Consider the following 17,708-nt stretch of genomic DNA (forward strand, 5'->3'; position numbering starts at 1 on the left):
GCCGCCAAGGTTTCCGGGTATTGCACAGGTACCTTGTTCGTCAATAAACGGTCGTTGATGAAATGACGTGGTATGAAGGTCTGAGAGTCGTCGCTTGAAATCGCGGGATGGCGAAACGGCAGGCCAAAAAAGACGGACCTTACAATCCTACAGAAACAGCAGAAACTGGTGCCTCGCCTATCTTGTAAGGCCGCTGTCCTTGAGGGTGGCCTACGTCAAAGCTCTTCCCCTTCTTCATTTATCTCTTATATCAGGATGCACACGGACGAGGAATTGGGTTGTGTGAAAGGGAGCACCTATACACGGCGAACCGAGTGCGTGAATAAACGGGCCAGAATACGAGACGCCGGGAGTTTCTCGGTACAGATACACGGCCAGTGAACAAACCTGCATGCGTGAATAGCACCATAGACTTTAATTGGTCCGTTTCACGCCCGTGAGAAACACGGACAAGAAAAACGTTAGTGTGAAACCGGCCCATGCACGCAGCCAGAGCCCAAATTATAGAACAGTAATTCGATTCACCATTTCTTCACGTGAACTCACTTGCCGCCACGCGTTATATCAATGACAATTTTGTATTTTTTTTTTTCAATGACGTTAGAAGCCCGCATTACACGGAGCGACTCAAATCTGCTTGTAAACATGTCTCGGAGAAGAACACATGCCACGATGTTTCTTGCACCTTCATTATGTACACGACACATAAGTCTTTCTGGCTGAAGACGAACGATAACTAACCCGATTCTTTCGTTTACGTTCGCTGTAAATTAGACACCTGAATAACGCATACCCGCTTTGGGGCTTTTGTTTCTTCCTGGCCGTTGTATTCGTGTAGTATTTCAAATCTATCAGGGTTGCGGTGGAACAAGGGATCGGGAGTTGTACTCTATGTGTGTGCGCGCGTGTGGAGGCTTTGAAGCCGTGTTAGTTCTTGATCCCGTCAACCGGTTTCGGCGACATGAAAAGAATTTACCTTCGTTCATAGGGACGCTCGCCGAGAATTATAACAGAGATATATCAGATCAAACGTCAGAGCAGGAAAGGGGCAAGACGTGAAGCTGAACGGAACGGTTTGAAAGCCATTGCCTGTTGCTGGAGGCAGCCAGACGGCAAAAACCCTGATGTCATGGACGCCTTGAATGCCATGTTGTTCTGCGCTATCGGCCTCTGCTGGAGCGCAGTGTATTTGACCCATTCGCGTATCTTGCTTCCAGTGCACCTCCCAGCAACAGTAAAGAAAGGTGAGCCTACCTTTGCAGCTCTAACGATGATTAACACTGCGTATGACAAGGTCTTACCTATTTCAAAGCAGAATGCGAAAAGAAGAAGAAAAAAAAATTATGGGAATCTGATCGCAGCGCAGATTCAATATACTTCAAACCAGCTACACTCTTAAAAAAAGGGTGTACTTTGACTCCTTTTTTTGCCACATATATAACACCCTTTTGGAGAGTACAATTACGCTCAAAAGGGTGTCTCCTCACTCCCCCGAGGGAGTAGCATAACACCTTTCTCCCTACTGGAGAGTAATATTACTCCCCGGCAGGGAGAAGGTGTTATGCTACTCCCTTGATAGAGTGAGGAGACACCCTTTTGAGCGTAATTGTACTCTCCAGAAGGGTGTTATATATGTGGCAAGGAAAGGAGTTAAAGTACACCCCTTTTTTAAGAGTGTAGATTCTCGACCCAGTATCAGTATATGCCGAAATTTCCGGGTATATTTTCAAATCCTGCTCGCTAACATGCTGCTCTAAAAGTACTGTGCACCTTTCTGAACAATGTAGCATTTTGGGTCCTCACTGCGAGGGTTATCGTTACTTTTTTCACCATATTACCTCTGGTAATGGGGTACAGTACGGCTTGTCGCGATGAAATACTGCAGATTCATTATAATAAATTGTTCTTGCTGCTATCGGATTCGATAACACACTCTAGCTGGGTTTCCGCGTCAAAAGTGATTAGTTTACATTTAATTCGCTCGTGGTTTTTAGTAACTTACTGGTCTCTTGCCATTATTTGAATTTCCCCGTATACAATTTAGAACTGAAGAAGCTTCTGTATTGTCGTGGGCGGTACGTTCTGCCTCCTTCATTATTCAGTTAGTCGCGTGACCTTGTAGAAAACTACCCCGAAATTCATCTGTGTTACCGTGCACGAATTGTCTACTTCCTGCTGTATAGGCAAGATAACACAAGCAACCAGGGCCACACACGGTTTAATGCCCTTGCATGTATGAACCAAAGAATCCCATCAAGAACATACCAGTTAGTATGAGATCTCGTTTCTCTCATTGGTGGACATTTGCATAATAATATTCTTGAGGCAACGCCTCAAAGCAAAAAGCCGGTATGCCCCCATTGCAAAAAACCAGAAGGAAGACTCCCTGCTATGGACGGCTTCATGGGTGCAACGAACTTGGGAGTATTACAGATGCGTACACGTTGCGTGTTTTTTAAACCTCCACATCTCGATCATTGAAAGGACTTTTTTTTCAAACCTTCAAATTTTTTCTTTCTTTCGTATTCTCATATTTTCTAATTGAGGTAATCACGTGCTATTGGTGTTAACCTTACTGGCAGGTGTTTGCAAGACTGATGCCTGGCCGAACGAGATCTACGCGCACCCTCCCCAGTTCATTACCTATGCTGACGGATCTTGTTACAGAGTTGTATGTGATGCACCACATAGACGGGTAAACCACACGATGTAAGTTGCGCACTTACACTGTCATATATTGTGAGTATTTCTATTTGCGAGCTATCTCATTGCAAGCTAATTATGATAATGAAGGTATTGGGATACTGTTTTGACATGTACTCAGTCGCAAAGATGCGCGATGTCCTGCCCCCATGAAGCTAGAACAGTTTATCGCCGGACCGGCGTGCAGCACAAGGCGCGCCGATAACAAGGCGGGTGACATTCCACCATACGTTGATAAGCGGCAAACAAAAATGATTCCGCCTCTTTTTTCTCGCCCTGTTTTTTTTTTCGACCTTCTATCTTTCATGGGGGCAGGAGCAAGTCCTCCTCTCCACGAATCTTTGCGGCTGATTTCGTGCGCCGTTGAATACCCGAAACTTTGAAGCCTCAATTTCGGGACTTTTTTTGGGCAGTTCCATTTGCAATATCGAGCGGATTTCTTGGTGGATCTGACTAAGTTCGCTACGGGCTCTCTAATTCTGTAAAAAAAAAAGAAAACAAACAAACAAAAAAAAACAACAACGTTAGGTTGACTTGGGAAATTTTGGAGTTCAATTAAAGAAATTCAATTTATTTTAATTAAAATCAAATTAAAATATTTTTGCAAGATAGCAAATTCAGTTGCCACACAAATGCCATTTACCCCGTATTTTTTCGTCGCCCCGTTTTTTTATTAAGTCCGAATGATACGTTTTTTGAAACACCTTGAAATATACAGGGTGTCTCAGTTAAATCCCCAGGCTAAATAATTCGCGAACGGGTGCACCAATCGAAGAACAAGTATCTGTCCGATACCACCTACAAGGCTGCGAACCGCGTGAATGAGTGGAAGGCGCTCATTATTTAAATAAAAATTCAAATGAGTTGCTTGAAAAACATAACTTCTAAAGCAGGGCGCGGTCGGCATTAAAATGGGTACGCGCCTTTTGGGACCTTCAGTGGACACCATTTAGAGAAAAATCTGCTACCGAAGCGGGTCATTTGTTGCAGTAATTAATTGGTTTCGGTTTACATATTTTTGTCGCGGCTGGTAGCGGTGAAGCGAAAAAGGACGTTCTTCCACTCCCTTATCCACCAATGAATTACGTGTTCATGAGCTTACTTCGCAACGGGGAGTGCTGGAGAAAAAATAACAGCGTCAAACAGGCTACGCCAGTCCCCGCCCCGCTTATCTGACTGATATGCGCCCTGTCTCTGTTATGATCGCAGGGACGAAACACAGTTAATCACATAGTGTCTTGGTATCACATGCTTTCCATTTTTTCTTCAGCACTCCCCATGCGAAGTAAGCTCTAGAACACGTAATTCATTGATGGATAAGGGAGTGGAAGAGCGTGCTTTTGCGCTTCACCGCGACCAGCCGCGACAAAAAAATGTAAACCTAAACCAATTAATTACCGCAACCAATGACCCTCTTCGGTGGCAGATTTTTCTCCAAAAGGTGTCCACTGAAGGTCCCAAAAGGGGTAGTACGCATTTTAATGCCGACGGCGCCCTGCTTTAGAAGTTATGTTTTTCACGAAACTCATTTTAATTTTTATTTAAATAATAAGCGCCTCCCACTCATTCACACGGTGCGCAGCCTGTAGGTGGTATCTGACAGATACTTGTAAAAAAGAACGTTCTTCGATTGGTGCACCCGTTCGCGAATTATTTAGCCCGGGGATTTAACTGAGACACCCTGTATATACACAGGGTGTCCCAGAAAATGTGTCATTGAATCGTAATAAAAAAACTACACCAACTAGAGTCATGCGGTCAATGGCATTTAATCTTACTGGGTTTTTGCCACCTCCTCATGTGAATGTCGTGTAACGTAAGTTTAATTATGTAAATTTTTGCGAGCTTAAGTCGGAAATTTGCCGAGTAAAGGTCACTTTTTTACCCCACCAATGTGAAGAGCGTGTCTAATTTAGTCAAATTAATGATAATTGACAGGGATATTCAGGAGCTATCCCATCGGAAAAAATAGCCGAACATCATGCTCTACGGAGGTCGCACAGAATAGCGCACGACGAATTTTTGAGCGCAATCTTTGTCAGTCGGACGAAAGGAGGTTGGAAACCCAGCCCTCCCCGACATCGCAGAAAGTGATAAAACAGGCACGGCTTATCACGTCCGACTTTCGCTGGGATAATGCTTTCCTTCTCCCAATTTTAGGAACTGTTACTTTTTCTACTATCACTCTGTGGGCTGGCTTCGGAACCTCCTTTCGTCGCACTGAGAGCGATTGCGCTCAAAAAGTCATCGTGCGCTATGGTCCGGTGCTCCGAAAAGCATGATATTCGGCTATTTTTTTCCCATAGGATAGCTCGTGAATATCACTGTGAATTATCATGAATTTGAGTGAATTCGGCACGCTCTTCACATTGGTGGGGTAAAAAAGTGACATTTACTTGACAAATTTCCGAGTTCAGTTCGCAAATATTTACATAATTAAACTTGGAGTACATGACATTCATATTAGGAGGTGGCAAAAACCTAATAAAAACAAATGCTGTTGACCGCATGATTCTAGGTGGCGTAGTTTTTTTATTATAATTCAATGACACGTTTTCTGGGACACCCTGTATATGCACAGGAAAAATTGAAAGGAAAGGAAAGCTCTATGGCTGCACGTTGAGCATATGTTTACAATTTGATCATGCACTCCCAGCCGAGTACAGCTGTTTCGTCCTACTTGGAACTCGTCAGCCCGGCGCAGGGAAGTGACACGATCTTGGGTCGTCTCTGACAGTGCGTCTCGGCGAGACGTCAATGTTCCGCGGTGACGGCGCCACCTGTGGAGACCACAGTCAAGCCAGCAAGTACATATACAAAGGAAAGGAAAGGAAAGTTGGGAGTGCATGATCAAATTGTAAACATATGCTCAACGTGCAGCCATAGAGCTTTAGCTACTTTTCCTTTTTCGTTTGGGAAACTAAACTGAGGAATTCCGTGACGGTGGACGAGGTTCATCAGAAGTGGAGCGGGAACTGTTCGTGAGCAGAACATGAGTGCCGCGAACGCGATCATGATTTGTCAGCTCCCACGGGCTTCCGTTGGGCATAGCACGTCGAACTCGACCAAACTTTACGCGTTTTGGGATTTCCGTTCTCAGGAAGGCATCGAAAAAACGTGATGCTGTCCCAGTGTTCAAGAATCCATTCACATAAAGGTTGGCGCACCTTAACACAGCATACTGAAATGGCATCGTTCCCATACAGCAACCAAGGCGAAATGGCGGCTTTCCTCCTGCGGTCAACTGAAAGTGGTCCGCCTACACTTTTGGACCACGTTATGTAGTTTTCGTTTCATCGTTAAATTTTACTAGGATGGTATGGAGGGGGGCTGCAACTGCCTCATCACTCAAACATCGTTGCGTTCTTGTCTTTCAGAGAAAAACAATGCAAGATTTTCGCGGATGATCCGCTTTGCTTCTATGAAGACGGGGACCTGGAAGATGTGTGCTGTGACTTAAGTCTAGTCTGCGAATGACCCGTGCCAATGATGCCATGCACTCGTCGGAACATACACATAATTCATTGGACCACGTCAAACTGATGCTTGCTCCATTACAAAGGAATAGCGAAATGAAGATGGCGAAAACGATTAAATGATTCAGCCACTTGTTCTTTTTGTTTTCCACATACGGATTAAGGTATCATGTGTGCGGAATTTAAAAAACTTTGGTGCTCTCTGCCGGCATCTATAGCTTCTGCAAAACGTGATTCGCCTTGGCGAACGGATAGGTTGCAAAAGAACTGGCTACATGCTATTTATGCCAATAAGAATTTGGCAATTTTTGTATAACTGACAAACAGGGCGTCTCAAAGTGTTGGTTGAAGGATCGAGGAGTCAATTGGAAAATTTTCTAGTACCTTGAGCAACACCCGACCGCGGTACCTCCAACAAGGTACGCTTTCTATGGCTTTCGTTTTACGGCCTAAAAGGAAAACCCGCGAAGTAGAAAAACATACCACGTTACAACGTCCCCACGCAGTCGCAGTTGAGGACGCGTTATAGGACGCTTTTATAGGACGCGTTGTCACGTGGTATTTTCTTAAGAACGTAAACAACGTGATTGATTGATGGAACATATTGATCAACGATAATGAAAAAAAATCAACGATATTGATTTTTGAAGAAATTCGATGTTCTCCAATACTCTGTCAGCAAACTTCGCTGGATTGTCCTGTGATATATTCCCGGCTTGTCGTGGTCGTGCTTATGTCGTATTTCACTTAAACCCGGTTCACACTATTGCGTTCCAATGCGTGCGTGCGACTGCGTGCGTATGCGTTGATATGCGTTGGGCTTGTGGCGTGTACCTCGGGAGACAAGGAAGGACAACCATACTGACTGTCGTTGACAGAAGGAATGCGAAAACGCACTGGCGCGCAGAAGCGGCCCCGTGAGCTCGCGTCACATTTATTGCGATCGTCGTCGACGGGCGGCACTGATAGGTGGCCGCTACAGGGCTCCCCCTCCCCGAAGAAGGGCTGAAGTAAAACAAGACACAGAGAAGGGAGTAGCCCAGGTAACGGTGCGGCGAGGTTTGACGCGAGGTGGGTGAGGGCCGGAGACGGAGGACTCCGTGGCAGGTGCAGCAGGGGTGTCGACCTCCAGGTATGTGGGTTTTACCCTGTCGAGGGAGACCACCTGAGGCCGTGCTTGAATGTCCAGCGGGATGGTCTTGTCGGTGATGGGCACACCTTCAGGCCACCGGGTATACCTGTCGACCATGGTAAGAAGGTACCGATGGTCGCGGGAGGGTGTCACGGGAGGGCCGACAATGTCGACATGGAGATGACGGAAGCGGCTGTCTGGCAGGGGAAATCGGCCGACGGGCGAGTTGGTGTGACGGGTTATTTTGGCCCGCTGGCAGGCCATGCAGGATCTTGCCCAGCGTCTCACGTCGGCATTTATGCCCGGACAGACGAAACGGGAACACAAGAGACGCTGAGTGGCCCGGATGCCGGGATGAGCGATGCTCTGTAAGCTCTGAAAGGCTGGGAAACGGAGCGAAGGAGGGAGATACGGGCGCGGCGAATCACCGGAAACGTCGCAGGCGATGTCGCAAGGCGCCATGGGGAGAGCTTGAGCTGGAGGGACGTCTTGCGTTGGCCAGCAGACGCATAATCACGGAGATCTCGGTCATTTGCCTGTGCTTCCGCGATGGCTTCGAGAGTGATGCCAGAGACACGGACGGCCTCGATGCGGGAAAGGGCATCCGCTGCTTGGTTTTCAGCACCGTGCACCGAGTATGCAGCACGGTTAGACTTGAACGCAAACGTCACGTGGAAGGTCTGCCCGTCGAGGAAAGGTGAAAGTGTTTAAGCGCGTAATAGATAACCAGGAGCTCTCGACTGAACGTGCTGTACTTTTCCTCAGAAGGTTTAAGTCTCTGGGAAAAGAATACCAGCGGGCACCAACCGGATGGGGAATATTGCTGGAGCACGGCTCCGACGGCATGGGTTGATGCGTCGACCATGAGGTGGAGGTCTGCCGAAGGATCAGGATGTACCAGTAGGGCGGAATCGGCCAAGGCTGTTTTGGCACGTACAAATGTGTCCAGAGCCTCAGGAGTGAGGTGGAAAGGCTTTGTCGCACCCCAAGAATTGCGCAGCGTATCAGTGAGAGGGCGAAGAATGTCGGCACAATGCGGAATGAAGCGGCGATGAAAGTTGATAAGTCCCAGGAATTCGCGGAGTGGGGAACGGAAGGGGAATAGAAGTGGGGGCGGGGAACTGCTGGATCGCCTGCACTTTGGATGGGAGAGGCCGAATACCTTCCGGGGTTACCTCGTGTCCCAGGAACTGCACGGACGATTGGCCGAAAACGCATTTTGCGGGGTTAAGCACAAGGCCATGCTCATCCAACCGGCGGAACAGCTGGTGTAGATGTTCTTCATGTTCACCGAGAGTCTTGCTGGCGACCAGTATATCATCGAGATATGCGAAGGCGAAAGGGAGCCCGCGCAGAACCTCGTTGATAAATCTCTGGAAGGTCTGCGCCGCGTTACGCAGACCGAAGGGCATGCGGATGAATTCGAAAAGGCCAAATGGTGTTATGATTGCTGTTTTTGGGATGTCTTCCGGTGCCACAGGGATTTGATGATAGGCCTTTACGAGGTCGATAATGCTGAAGGTGGTCGCGCCAGCGTGGCCTAGGGCGAAGTCGTGAAGGTGTGGAAGGGGATACTGGTCTGGGACCGTAGGGGCGTTCAAAGCTCTATAATCGCCGCAGGGGCGCCAATCCCCTGATGACGTCGGAACCATATGAAGCGGTGAAGACCACGGACTGGACGATGGTCGTATCAAACCCAGCTGCAACATATGGTCGAACTCTTGGCGGGCGATCTTGAGCCGGTCGCCGGTGAGGCGGCGTGGCCGAGCCGTCACAGGGGGACCCGTCGTCACGATGGTGTGGGTGACAGCATGCTTCGGGGTGACAGCCAAGATGCAGGGCTTCGCGACGGAAGAGAAGTCGAGCAGAATGGCGGAATACGGAGACGAGGGCAAAACTGTCCTGATGCCCGAACTATGCTGGGAAAACGGGACGCCCGAAATTGTGAGGTCGGTTGCGGAGTCAGCAAGTTGCTTGCGGGCGATACTTATGTCGAGCCCGAAATGGTGAAGGAAGTCGGCTCCCAGAATTGCGTTAGGCACGTCGGCTGTGACAAACAGCCAACGAAAAAGGCGCCCGAGCCCGATGTCAATGGTGAGGGATCGCAGGCCAAAGGTTGCGATGGGCGACGTGTTGACGGCCTGAAGAGTCGAGGAGGAGGGCCCACGGGCGCGATCAGCCCGCGTGGGGGCACGATGCTCACCTCAGCGCCGGTGTCCACCAAAAAGCGGTGGCCTGCGATTCGGTCGATGACGTAGAACAGGCGGCTTCCTGGGGGGCCGTGGTCGAAGGCAGCCTCTATCAACCGGCCTCTACATTTCCCGTCCAGGAACAAGGTCGTGTGCACTTCAGTGCCTTGTCGCCGTATTTCCTGTGGTACCAGCAGATGCCGTTGGGCTGGCTCTGTGCATCAGGGTGGGCGGAAGGAGAGCGGCGGCGGCCGAGGGAAGGCGAACGTAAATTCCGAGGGCGGGGAGCGAGATCAGAGCGGAGACTTTCCACAGCTTCAGACAACCGCGCAATCTGCTCCTGAAGAGCGCGGGTAGCGCTGTCAGCGGGAGGAGGAGTGGCAGGCGGCGTGCGGTGGAAAACAGCGGCGATGGAAGGCGAAGAGTACTCAATGATCCTATCCGCGAGTTGGGCGAAGGCGTTGAGGGAGAGCTCTTCGGAGCCCGCCAAGACCATTCGTACTTGCTGCGGGAGCCTCTAGAAGAATAGCTCACGTGATATGGGGTGCTGATCGTCCGTGGCGCCTCCGAGCAGTTGTTGCATACGGTGGAGAAGCTGCAATGGCTTGCGGTCGCCCAGCTCTCCAGAGAGGAGCTGACGGATCCGTGACTGCTCTGTGCACTCAGTACGCGAAAGAATCACTTCCTGGAGCTGCTGGTACTGATTTTCGGCAGGTGGGGAGGCCAGAAGGTAGTCTACCTGGTCGGCAACATCGGGAGGTAAGGCCGAAACGACGTTCAGATACATCGTAAGGGGCGAAGTGATTCGGCGAAGGGCGAAGCGAGCTTCGATCTGCGAGAACCATGCGCGCGGGCTTTTCGTCCAAAACGGCGGCAGGTGTACTTGTGCGCCAACGGCGCCTATTGTGGGGCCTGTCGAAGCGGACGATGCAGAAGGAGGCGGCTCCAAAGGAGCGTCTGGAGAAACGTTCATTGTCGGGTCACCAGTTGTGGCGTGTACCTCGGAAGACAAGGAAGGACAACCAGACTGACTGTTGTTGACAGAAGGAATGCGAAAACGCACTGGCGCGCAGAAGCGGCCCCGTGAGCTCGCGTCCATTTATTGCGATCGTCGTCGACGGGCGGCACTGATAGGTGGCCGCTACAGGCTATTCACATATATGCGGGCACCGCAATCAACCGCAAGACCCGAGCAATGAGCGTCTTCAGTCACGAAACGAGGAGGAAGAGGAAGCAGCAGCAAAAATTCAGGGCAGCAAACATTTTTCTTCGACTTCTACCTGGCGCGTCCTATGAGTGACCTTGCGTTTTGTTGCGTGGGACGACGGACGTGTTGGTTACCACGGCAACACGCACACATTCGCATTCATTGGAAAGCCCAGTTTACACTATTGCCTCCCAACAACAACAACTTTATTACAAGATGATGAATGGGGAGTCCCAATGCGTGCATGTGGCTGCGTGCTTATGCGTTGCAATCCGTTGACATGCGTTGGGCGCATACGCACGCAGCCGCACGCACGCATTAAAGGCCAATGGTGTGAACCAGGCTTTACATCTCTCAGCGTGGTAGCGCAATGTCCTGTATCATACATGACACCCACATTCTGCCCTTCCGTGCACTGGTACGCACGTGTGGAAGTAACCATTTTTATACTACTGGTGCTGGGATGTCATGTCTTCCACGTACGCAGTGCAATAAAATGAATTAAAACCAATTCAAAACAAATTTTCGAGATGTTGGACATCATTGCGAGACATAGTACTATCCCGAGATGCACCGTGTGAACGTGTCACGACCACGACGATGTCCCATCGTCCACTGGCACACTTTGCTAGCTAAAGTGTGGGCAACATCGACAAATGCCAGATATCGGAAACCCCATTGTACTCTATAACCCATAGTCATGCACCTGGTATATAGGAGGGTGACGAAATGATCTAAGTGAGAGCTCGGCTCTTCAGATTCTATTTGGCACACTCGCAAACAGTTGGCTCCCCGGGTAATTGTACTTTTATAGGCTATCAGAGGTAATTTCTATGCCGTTCACTATTTATTACGGTTACTCCTCTTCCTCATATTCGGATACGCTCTCTGGTGGTGGGCCTTCCGGAACTTCTGCTACGTTGAATACTGTCATGAACGTGAACAATCCATGGATAAAATGGACAATTGCCACGACGATTCCTGTGCCCTGCGAAATCCAGAAGCAGAAGTGTGTATGTGTCAACGAAGTATTACTGAGAGTACTCAATAAATCTTCCATCACATGCAAACCAATACAAGTACCTTGTTTAATTTATCCGGCGTTTTCGACTTTTTGCGGTAGTTGTCATTATAACTTGGTAAGAGTAACTGAGAGCTACATTCTCAAATCATCAAGATCACTTTCCAGAAACCCGTGCAGGATCTTCGTTCGAAGGGATTGAGGATGGGGCATAGTGTCAAAATTCTGTAGGGGGTGTGCGCGACACCCACCCCCATCTGGCATATATTGTTTTCTGATGGAGCGGTAAAAACTCTGAGAGGCAAGCTTTCGGAAGGAGTAGGGGTGTTGTACGGTAAGTAGATGTTACTCTCTCCCTGTATAAGGGCGTGGGTACTTTTCGTCAGGGGTACTCAAACACGCGGTCCGCAATGCGCTATTCTGTGGCCCGAGGGCCTTCGACATCGAACGGGAGAGGGCTGGCCTGTAAGAGAGAAAGAGAGAGAAAGAAAAATAGGTGTCGTTGGCGCGAAATTAGAAAGGAACAGTTATGTAGAAGGGTCATTGTATTTTTATTTTTACGAGTCATATTAATCCAGCAAGCATCGACCCATTCCGTGTCAATAAAATCAGCTTCCCTTGATCTCTCAGTCTTGTCTATTTCTTTTTCAAAATGGAATTGCAAGTGTAGTGCCGACAATACAGTGCGCAAACAGGACATAATTTCAATGCTCCTGAACATAATCGTAATCACGTGTATATAAAAACGCATTTTTCTCGAACTCATTTTGTCATTTCGTCAACACGCCCTTTGGGGTGTTCTCTTCGCGTCTCAAGTGAAGTCTTTCAGTAATGAACGCACCGTCCGATAACACGATCAATGTGCCGCTTCTGCCCGTAGTATATATTGTTAATTTATGGTATTTTGTAGTAATTAATGCAATATATTTTGAACGTCTCCCTGGCGTGGGGGTGGGGTGGATGGATGGTCATTCTGGACTGAGACTGGCGACAAAACGGATAGGCCGAATAAAGCTGCTTCTTCTGGTAAGCGGTCTGGCTATTCCCTCGATGGGTGATCGGCCCAACAACGTATACTGTCTGCTTTTTTGTGATTATGTAAAATGTCTTCGAACGCTACACACACTTTCGATTTGCTGGTGATGCATACGTACTGCAGCAGCTTTTGCGACGCCATGGTCTTCGGATGAGGTCATGATCCAACTGGCGGCGACCAGGAAGAAGCAGCTGCCTACCAGATGGTACAACATGAACTGTAAGAGCAAGAAAGTTCGACACACCTTTCAGAGAGTCAGCTGTTAGCGAAGCGTCTCCGCGGTCCACTCTAGTAGCCATCGCCATCTAGTAGCCTTAACTACAGAAAACTGCAAAGAAGCGGTCACTGCAAGCACATTTGGGCCCGGTTTCACCAATGCTGGTTAACTTTGAACCGAGATCAAGGATTGCGAAAACTTGAAGTTTGCACTCAATTCTTTTTTTTTTTTTTTTTACAAGTGTTAGTTGGTGACGTGCTGAATAATTAGGTGACAATAACTCCCTTTAGTAAAGCAGAGTTACGCGTTCAATTTAAGTTACGGGACCGTTGATCTGGTTTCAAATGTTAATCGGCGTTGGTGAAACCGGGCCTAAGTGGTGGCGACATCTATATTCGACTCCGCATATACCCGCCACCGCAAACCAGCTAGCAGGATGCCGGGCGGTCGGGGGAGCGTCGTTTCAGAAACCCATTCATTGGAGCTGTCAAGATGTAAACACATTCAGCTAGAACTGCCTAATATTGGAATAACACGCTTTCATTGAGGATGGTCCAACGTCTTAAATGGACAAGCTCATCTGCAGCACTGCACTGTACTGACTGCGTTGCAAGAGGCAGCAAAAGCGCATTGTGTTCAGATAGAGTAACTGCATATAGGGTGGACGCCTGCTGAAAGAGGTTGTGACACTTGACTCCAAGCTATGCGGTATAAATGCGAAATACGGTTATATGCTTCGGTGTGAACCTTTAGAGCAGAAGGGGGGGGGGGATAGACGCGTAGAACAGCGGCACTGCGAACATCGAATCTCTGACATCTTGGCAGATGTCTGCACCAGCGAGGCGGCCGCGGGAGAGTTCACGTGCTTTGTAGAACCAATATGAATGGACGAGGCCCTCGGTCTTTTTTTTTTTTCCTGAACACTTTGACTTGTAGTACCTGCATGATGTCTACGAACGACATGTATCAAAGCGTCACAACCCCTTTCAGACGTGTGGCACCGGCTGTTCGCTCTTTTTGCTCTGGCGTCGCGTTAGCACTCGCACGGTCCGTTTCTTAAGACTTTTCACGTTGCTGGCAACTTCTACAAAACTACCAAAGCACCAAAGTACTAACTCACATAAAGCGAGAGCGGCAGGTAGGCCTGAGTGTACGGGGAACAGATGCCTCCCATGAGCATGCAGGTAGACGTGTACAAGTAGGAGAAGGTGATCAAGAGCAGAAGGCGGGTGGATGTCGACTCGAGTTCCGAGACCAGAGCTAATATCAACGTGATCAATGGGAACACCTTGAACCGAACCGTTGAGAAGAGAAACTTAATGTGGATGCACATCATCAAAAGCGCCATGTTAGTGACACAAGGCGCACTGATCTCTGCAAGACGTACTAAATACAGTTTAGTATTTACGATACTTCGTTAGCAGGTAAATGTACGGTGTAAACTCTACATGAAATCGGAAAGAAAAGCGTAGACACACGATAAACGCAGCTTCGAACTTCGCCTCGGCTCTTTTCTGACGGATAGACAGATAGCTGTTAAGATAGTAACCCGGTCTTTGCGTTCAGATCTGGAAATCGATTATCTTGAATGTCTTCACTGTAATTTTGCTTACGAAGAAAGACGACCAAGGAAACACACGCACACTACAGATGTCACAAGCCTATTTATTCGTCTTATTCTTCATAAGAGTCCTAAGTAGACCTACTGCATGCCTGTTCTTCACGCCGTCTCTCAGGGTTCTTTCCGAAACATACCACCATTTATCGTAGCCCTCCGTAGCGATTCCCAACACACCTCAATCTAGGCCCTAGCTCACACAGATAAAGAATCAAGGAAACACAAGGAACGGCCCGCATATATCCGAACAATCATTGTGTTGAGACACAGTCTTTCCAGAGATACATCCGGAATTCTGGGCCATCCCTCCTCACGAGTCCCTTGGGTCAGACTCGCAAGTTCAGCTTTTGTGGAACCTAATGTAATCACGAAGGCCATCCTGTAAAATGTATGCACCGTCGGACACTGTGAATAAATCGGTCGTCTGAGCACTTTCTCGAAATTCCAGAACGTTTTGGTTAATGCCGTGTATTACTTGATTTGAAACGAAAATTCTACATATTTCTTCCCTGACCATGCGGTTGGGCTGTTGATCAAGCCCTCCTGCATTTATTTAGAACACACAAAAGCATGACTGCTGCGTGTCTCGCATGTACTCAGCAATATCTGGCATGTTAGGAACGCGCCTTCTCTTCTCCCATTCTTCTCCCATTAGCCGAACATGACCTATGAACTATGACGTCAGAGCAACGGCGACTCTAAATGCAAACTGAACTTCAACGTAAATTGCAGAGGCTGAACGAACAATTAAGACAGACACAAAATTTAAGCCTCAACAACGCACAAGCACTCTGAGGAAAAAATGAGTTACGAGGAAGTAACTTTCCACTTTTACTCTAATGAGTTACGCCCTGCTGCTCCCTCCACAGTTCAGCTATTCAGTTGTCTTCGTTATTAATTTATTGGTTTTGCACCAAGTTCTCAGTTGGTGAGCTTTTTACCCTTACGGGACGGCATCACGCGACGTGTGTCCTTTTGACACACTATAGTTTCGTTGATTATTTATTCAGGCATTTACCGCGTTCAGGGGAGCTTCTTAATGGAGGCAATACAAATGAAAACCCCTGAGGGATGCTCGCATGTTTTCTGTGGGACAACTGGAATTATCATCCTCCAAGTAGCAATACAACACTTGACAGCTCTCCCTCTCCTCTACCGCAATCATGCTTCCCTTTCACGCACGCCTTTTCTCATCCCATTGTTGCATCGAGCGCTCAAGCATCTATGGTACGGTGCAGCCATTGAGGTTATGGATGGATCTGCTATGTGCATACACTAGTATACTAAACCAGAAATGTCATGAAAGGTTCCAAAGCAGGTGCAGCAGTGCTGGCGTGAACTCCTTCCATGGTGGCAGCGTGATGTTACTTGTTTAAAATGGAATAAAGCGGAACTCCCTTTATAGGTATAAATTTTACTTCCAAACGTTCCCGCTACCGACATTCGCTGTCGTTTCGTCAACTGAGCTATTTAATGATAAAGGTACCTGTAGTCGGTCTCAACTTTCATAGTCTGGTTGGGAAAGTTGGAAAAAGGAAAGTTCTCGCACGACGTACGTGCCGCATACTGGCCCACGAGTTCTGGTCGTAAGATTTTCTCTCTGCATGTGTTTTTTTTGCATATATTTTTTGTATATATTGCCAAACTGTCGAAAGCGAAGGGCGAAACCAAAGGGCGAAAAGAAGGATGCAAAAATGACCCCTCCTACCACAGCGGCGTGGGCGGCGCGGCGGCCAAGATATCGTGTCCACAGAGGATAATCTCGGGTCTTGAGTACCGTGCGTGTAACATGCCAGCAGGTGAGACCCCGCATACTGCCAATATTGTACACAGGAAGTCTGTCTTTGTGATAGTGGACACCTCTACGCTTCTTCGCACAGTGACGGTGGCGACCGAGGGTGCTCACGACGACTGTTGTGTGATTTTGTACGTTAGGTATTACTCTGAAGGAATATTCGTTCCTGATGAATCCATATCATTCTCATGATCAGAATACCACTGAAGATGAGTCAGCAGTGGTTGTGGGAACAACACAGGCTTGACATTTATTGTGTCTCTCTTGAGGCAACAGGTTGGTTGAGGTTGGTTTTCAAAGACAGCTATGCTTTATAGCTAGGCTTTCTAAGAATACTTTTGTAGAATATTTACCACTTCGAGTATGTTTAGCAGGCCATGTTTGGTACAGATGTACGTGGGGTTCACGCCCATCCCTTTCTCGACCTTGGCCCCCTTCAGTGCGACAGCTGGCGCCGTTGTCATGGCAAACGACGACCCGACGGCGGACACCGACTGCGTAGAACATGATCACCCAGATAATGTTGAGGGCGCCGTCTCCTCCTCTCGTCTTCGCTTTCTTATTCAGGTAGACAGGTGATATGCGGTCTCTCCTGGGAACTAGTTTACGAGCATACGTGATTCATCGTGGCCTACAAACTTTAGGCGGTTGTAAACTATTGTGCTCGCTCTCACGTCGCACTTGACGTAAATCACTGAGTACCTTACCGATTCGTCGCCACTCGCAGCCATGTTTAGATGTTATGCTTTGTGCATAGGTAACTTAAGAACTGGCAACTTGACTAATGGTCTTCTACTTCTTCCTTGATGAAGAGTGCTGCGTCTTTGTCATCATATCCAGTACACGGATCATAGTTGACCTGCGGTACTAATGAGGTAAACAGCTACATTATGCTATCAGCTGCTTTTAGTGGTCACGGAGAGCAAAGAAGCAGGGGAGGTACCTCGCTACACAGAGAAGTGAAGCCTAGGTTGGGGGTTCACTTGCCCGGTACGGCTCGGCTCGGCTCGGCTTGGCAGTTATGTGGCTCAGGGCACGACATACTACTATACTTGAGACCACGACCTACTAGATTATAACGACCATGTCAGGCGCACCCCTTCTATGCGCCGCATTTTTGGAAGGTAGCGGTGGCGCTTCTGATCGTCCCAGTTATTGCTTCCTCAACTTCTACAATACTTTGTACTTCAGCTTACCTTAGTATTTCTGTACAAGCGGTGGACGTTCCACAGATGTTTCATTCTGAGGTTGATTGTCATCATCATTCTACGCGTTTTCATAGGGGCTATCGCTGTCGTCTGCTACGGTAGCCGT

The 17,708-nt window shown here is 48.2% G+C and overlaps 2 protein-coding genes and 1 long non-coding RNA gene across 4 annotated transcripts; 1 reads left to right on the plus strand and 2 right to left on the minus strand.

Annotated features, from left to right (window-relative positions):
• Nucleotides 1-848: 848 nt before the first annotated feature.
• LOC135399043 (uncharacterized) lies at nt 849-6,315 on the plus strand. The gene is made up of 3 exons (XR_010424175.1): nt 849-1,244; nt 2,583-2,709; nt 6,081-6,315. It is a non-coding gene; the product is annotated as an uncharacterized LOC135399043 (long non-coding RNA).
• An 840-nt stretch (nt 6,316-7,155) lies between these two features.
• Nucleotides 7,156-9,996, minus strand: LOC135393089 (uncharacterized). The gene is made up of 6 exons (XM_064623666.1): nt 9,807-9,996; nt 9,515-9,714; nt 8,474-9,452; nt 8,105-8,232; nt 7,740-7,991; nt 7,156-7,686 (listed from the first exon to the last, which is right to left on the minus strand). The coding sequence occupies exons 1-6, from the start codon at nt 9,994-9,996 to the stop codon at nt 7,156-7,158; spliced, it is 2,280 nt and encodes a 759-aa protein (XP_064479736.1).
• A 1,500-nt stretch (nt 9,997-11,496) lies between these two features.
• On the minus strand, nt 11,497-17,412 carry LOC135399047 (uncharacterized). 2 transcript variants are annotated; one of them, XM_064630701.1, is made up of 6 exons: nt 17,338-17,412; nt 17,102-17,261; nt 16,748-16,888; nt 14,102-14,269; nt 12,883-12,981; nt 11,497-11,695 (listed from the first exon to the last, which is right to left on the minus strand). In XM_064630701.1, exons 2-6 carry the CDS (start codon nt 17,123-17,125, stop codon nt 11,564-11,566), a joined length of 564 nt encoding a protein of 187 aa, XP_064486771.1. In that variant the 5' UTR covers nt 17,126-17,261; nt 17,338-17,412; the 3' UTR covers nt 11,497-11,563. The 2 variants fall into 2 exon arrangements, with proteins under 2 accessions (XP_064486771.1, XP_064486781.1); XM_064630711.1 differs by having other exon boundaries at nt 16,748-16,993; nt 17,102-17,370.
• Between the last annotated feature and the right edge of the window lie 296 nt (nt 17,413-17,708).

Source organism: Ornithodoros turicata, chromosome 1 (genome assembly GCF_037126465.1).
Source record: "Ornithodoros turicata isolate Travis chromosome 1, ASM3712646v1, whole genome shotgun sequence".
Classification (NCBI taxonomy): Eukaryota; Metazoa; Arthropoda; class Arachnida; order Ixodida; family Argasidae; genus Ornithodoros; species Ornithodoros turicata.

Excerpts from the sequence above, each read along its gene's own strand:
- LOC135393089 (XM_064623666.1), bottom strand. The coding sequence starts at position 9,996 with ATGGTCTTGGCGGGCTCCGAAGAGCTCTCCCTCAACGCCTTCGCCCAA. Across the intron at positions 8,233-8,473 it reads ACACGAGGTAACCCCGGAAG|CCTTGGCCGATTCCGCCCTA; the intron begins GTATTCGGCCTC and ends GTGCCAAAACAG. Across the intron at positions 7,992-8,104 it reads CATCCGGTTGGTGCCCGCTG|ACCTTCCACGTGACGTTTGC; the intron begins GTATTCTTTTCC and ends CTCGACGGGCAG.
- LOC135399047 (XM_064630701.1), bottom strand. The coding sequence starts at position 17,125 with ATGGCTGCGAGTGGCGACGAATCG. Across the intron at positions 14,270-16,747 it reads TGCTAAACATACTCGAAGTG|GTGTTCCCATTGATCACGTT; the intron begins GTAAATATTCTA and ends GTTCGGTTCAAG. Across the intron at positions 11,696-12,882 it reads GCGTCGCAAAAGCTGCTGCA|GGCACAGGAATCGTCGTGGC; the intron begins GTACGTATGCAT and ends TGGATTTCGCAG.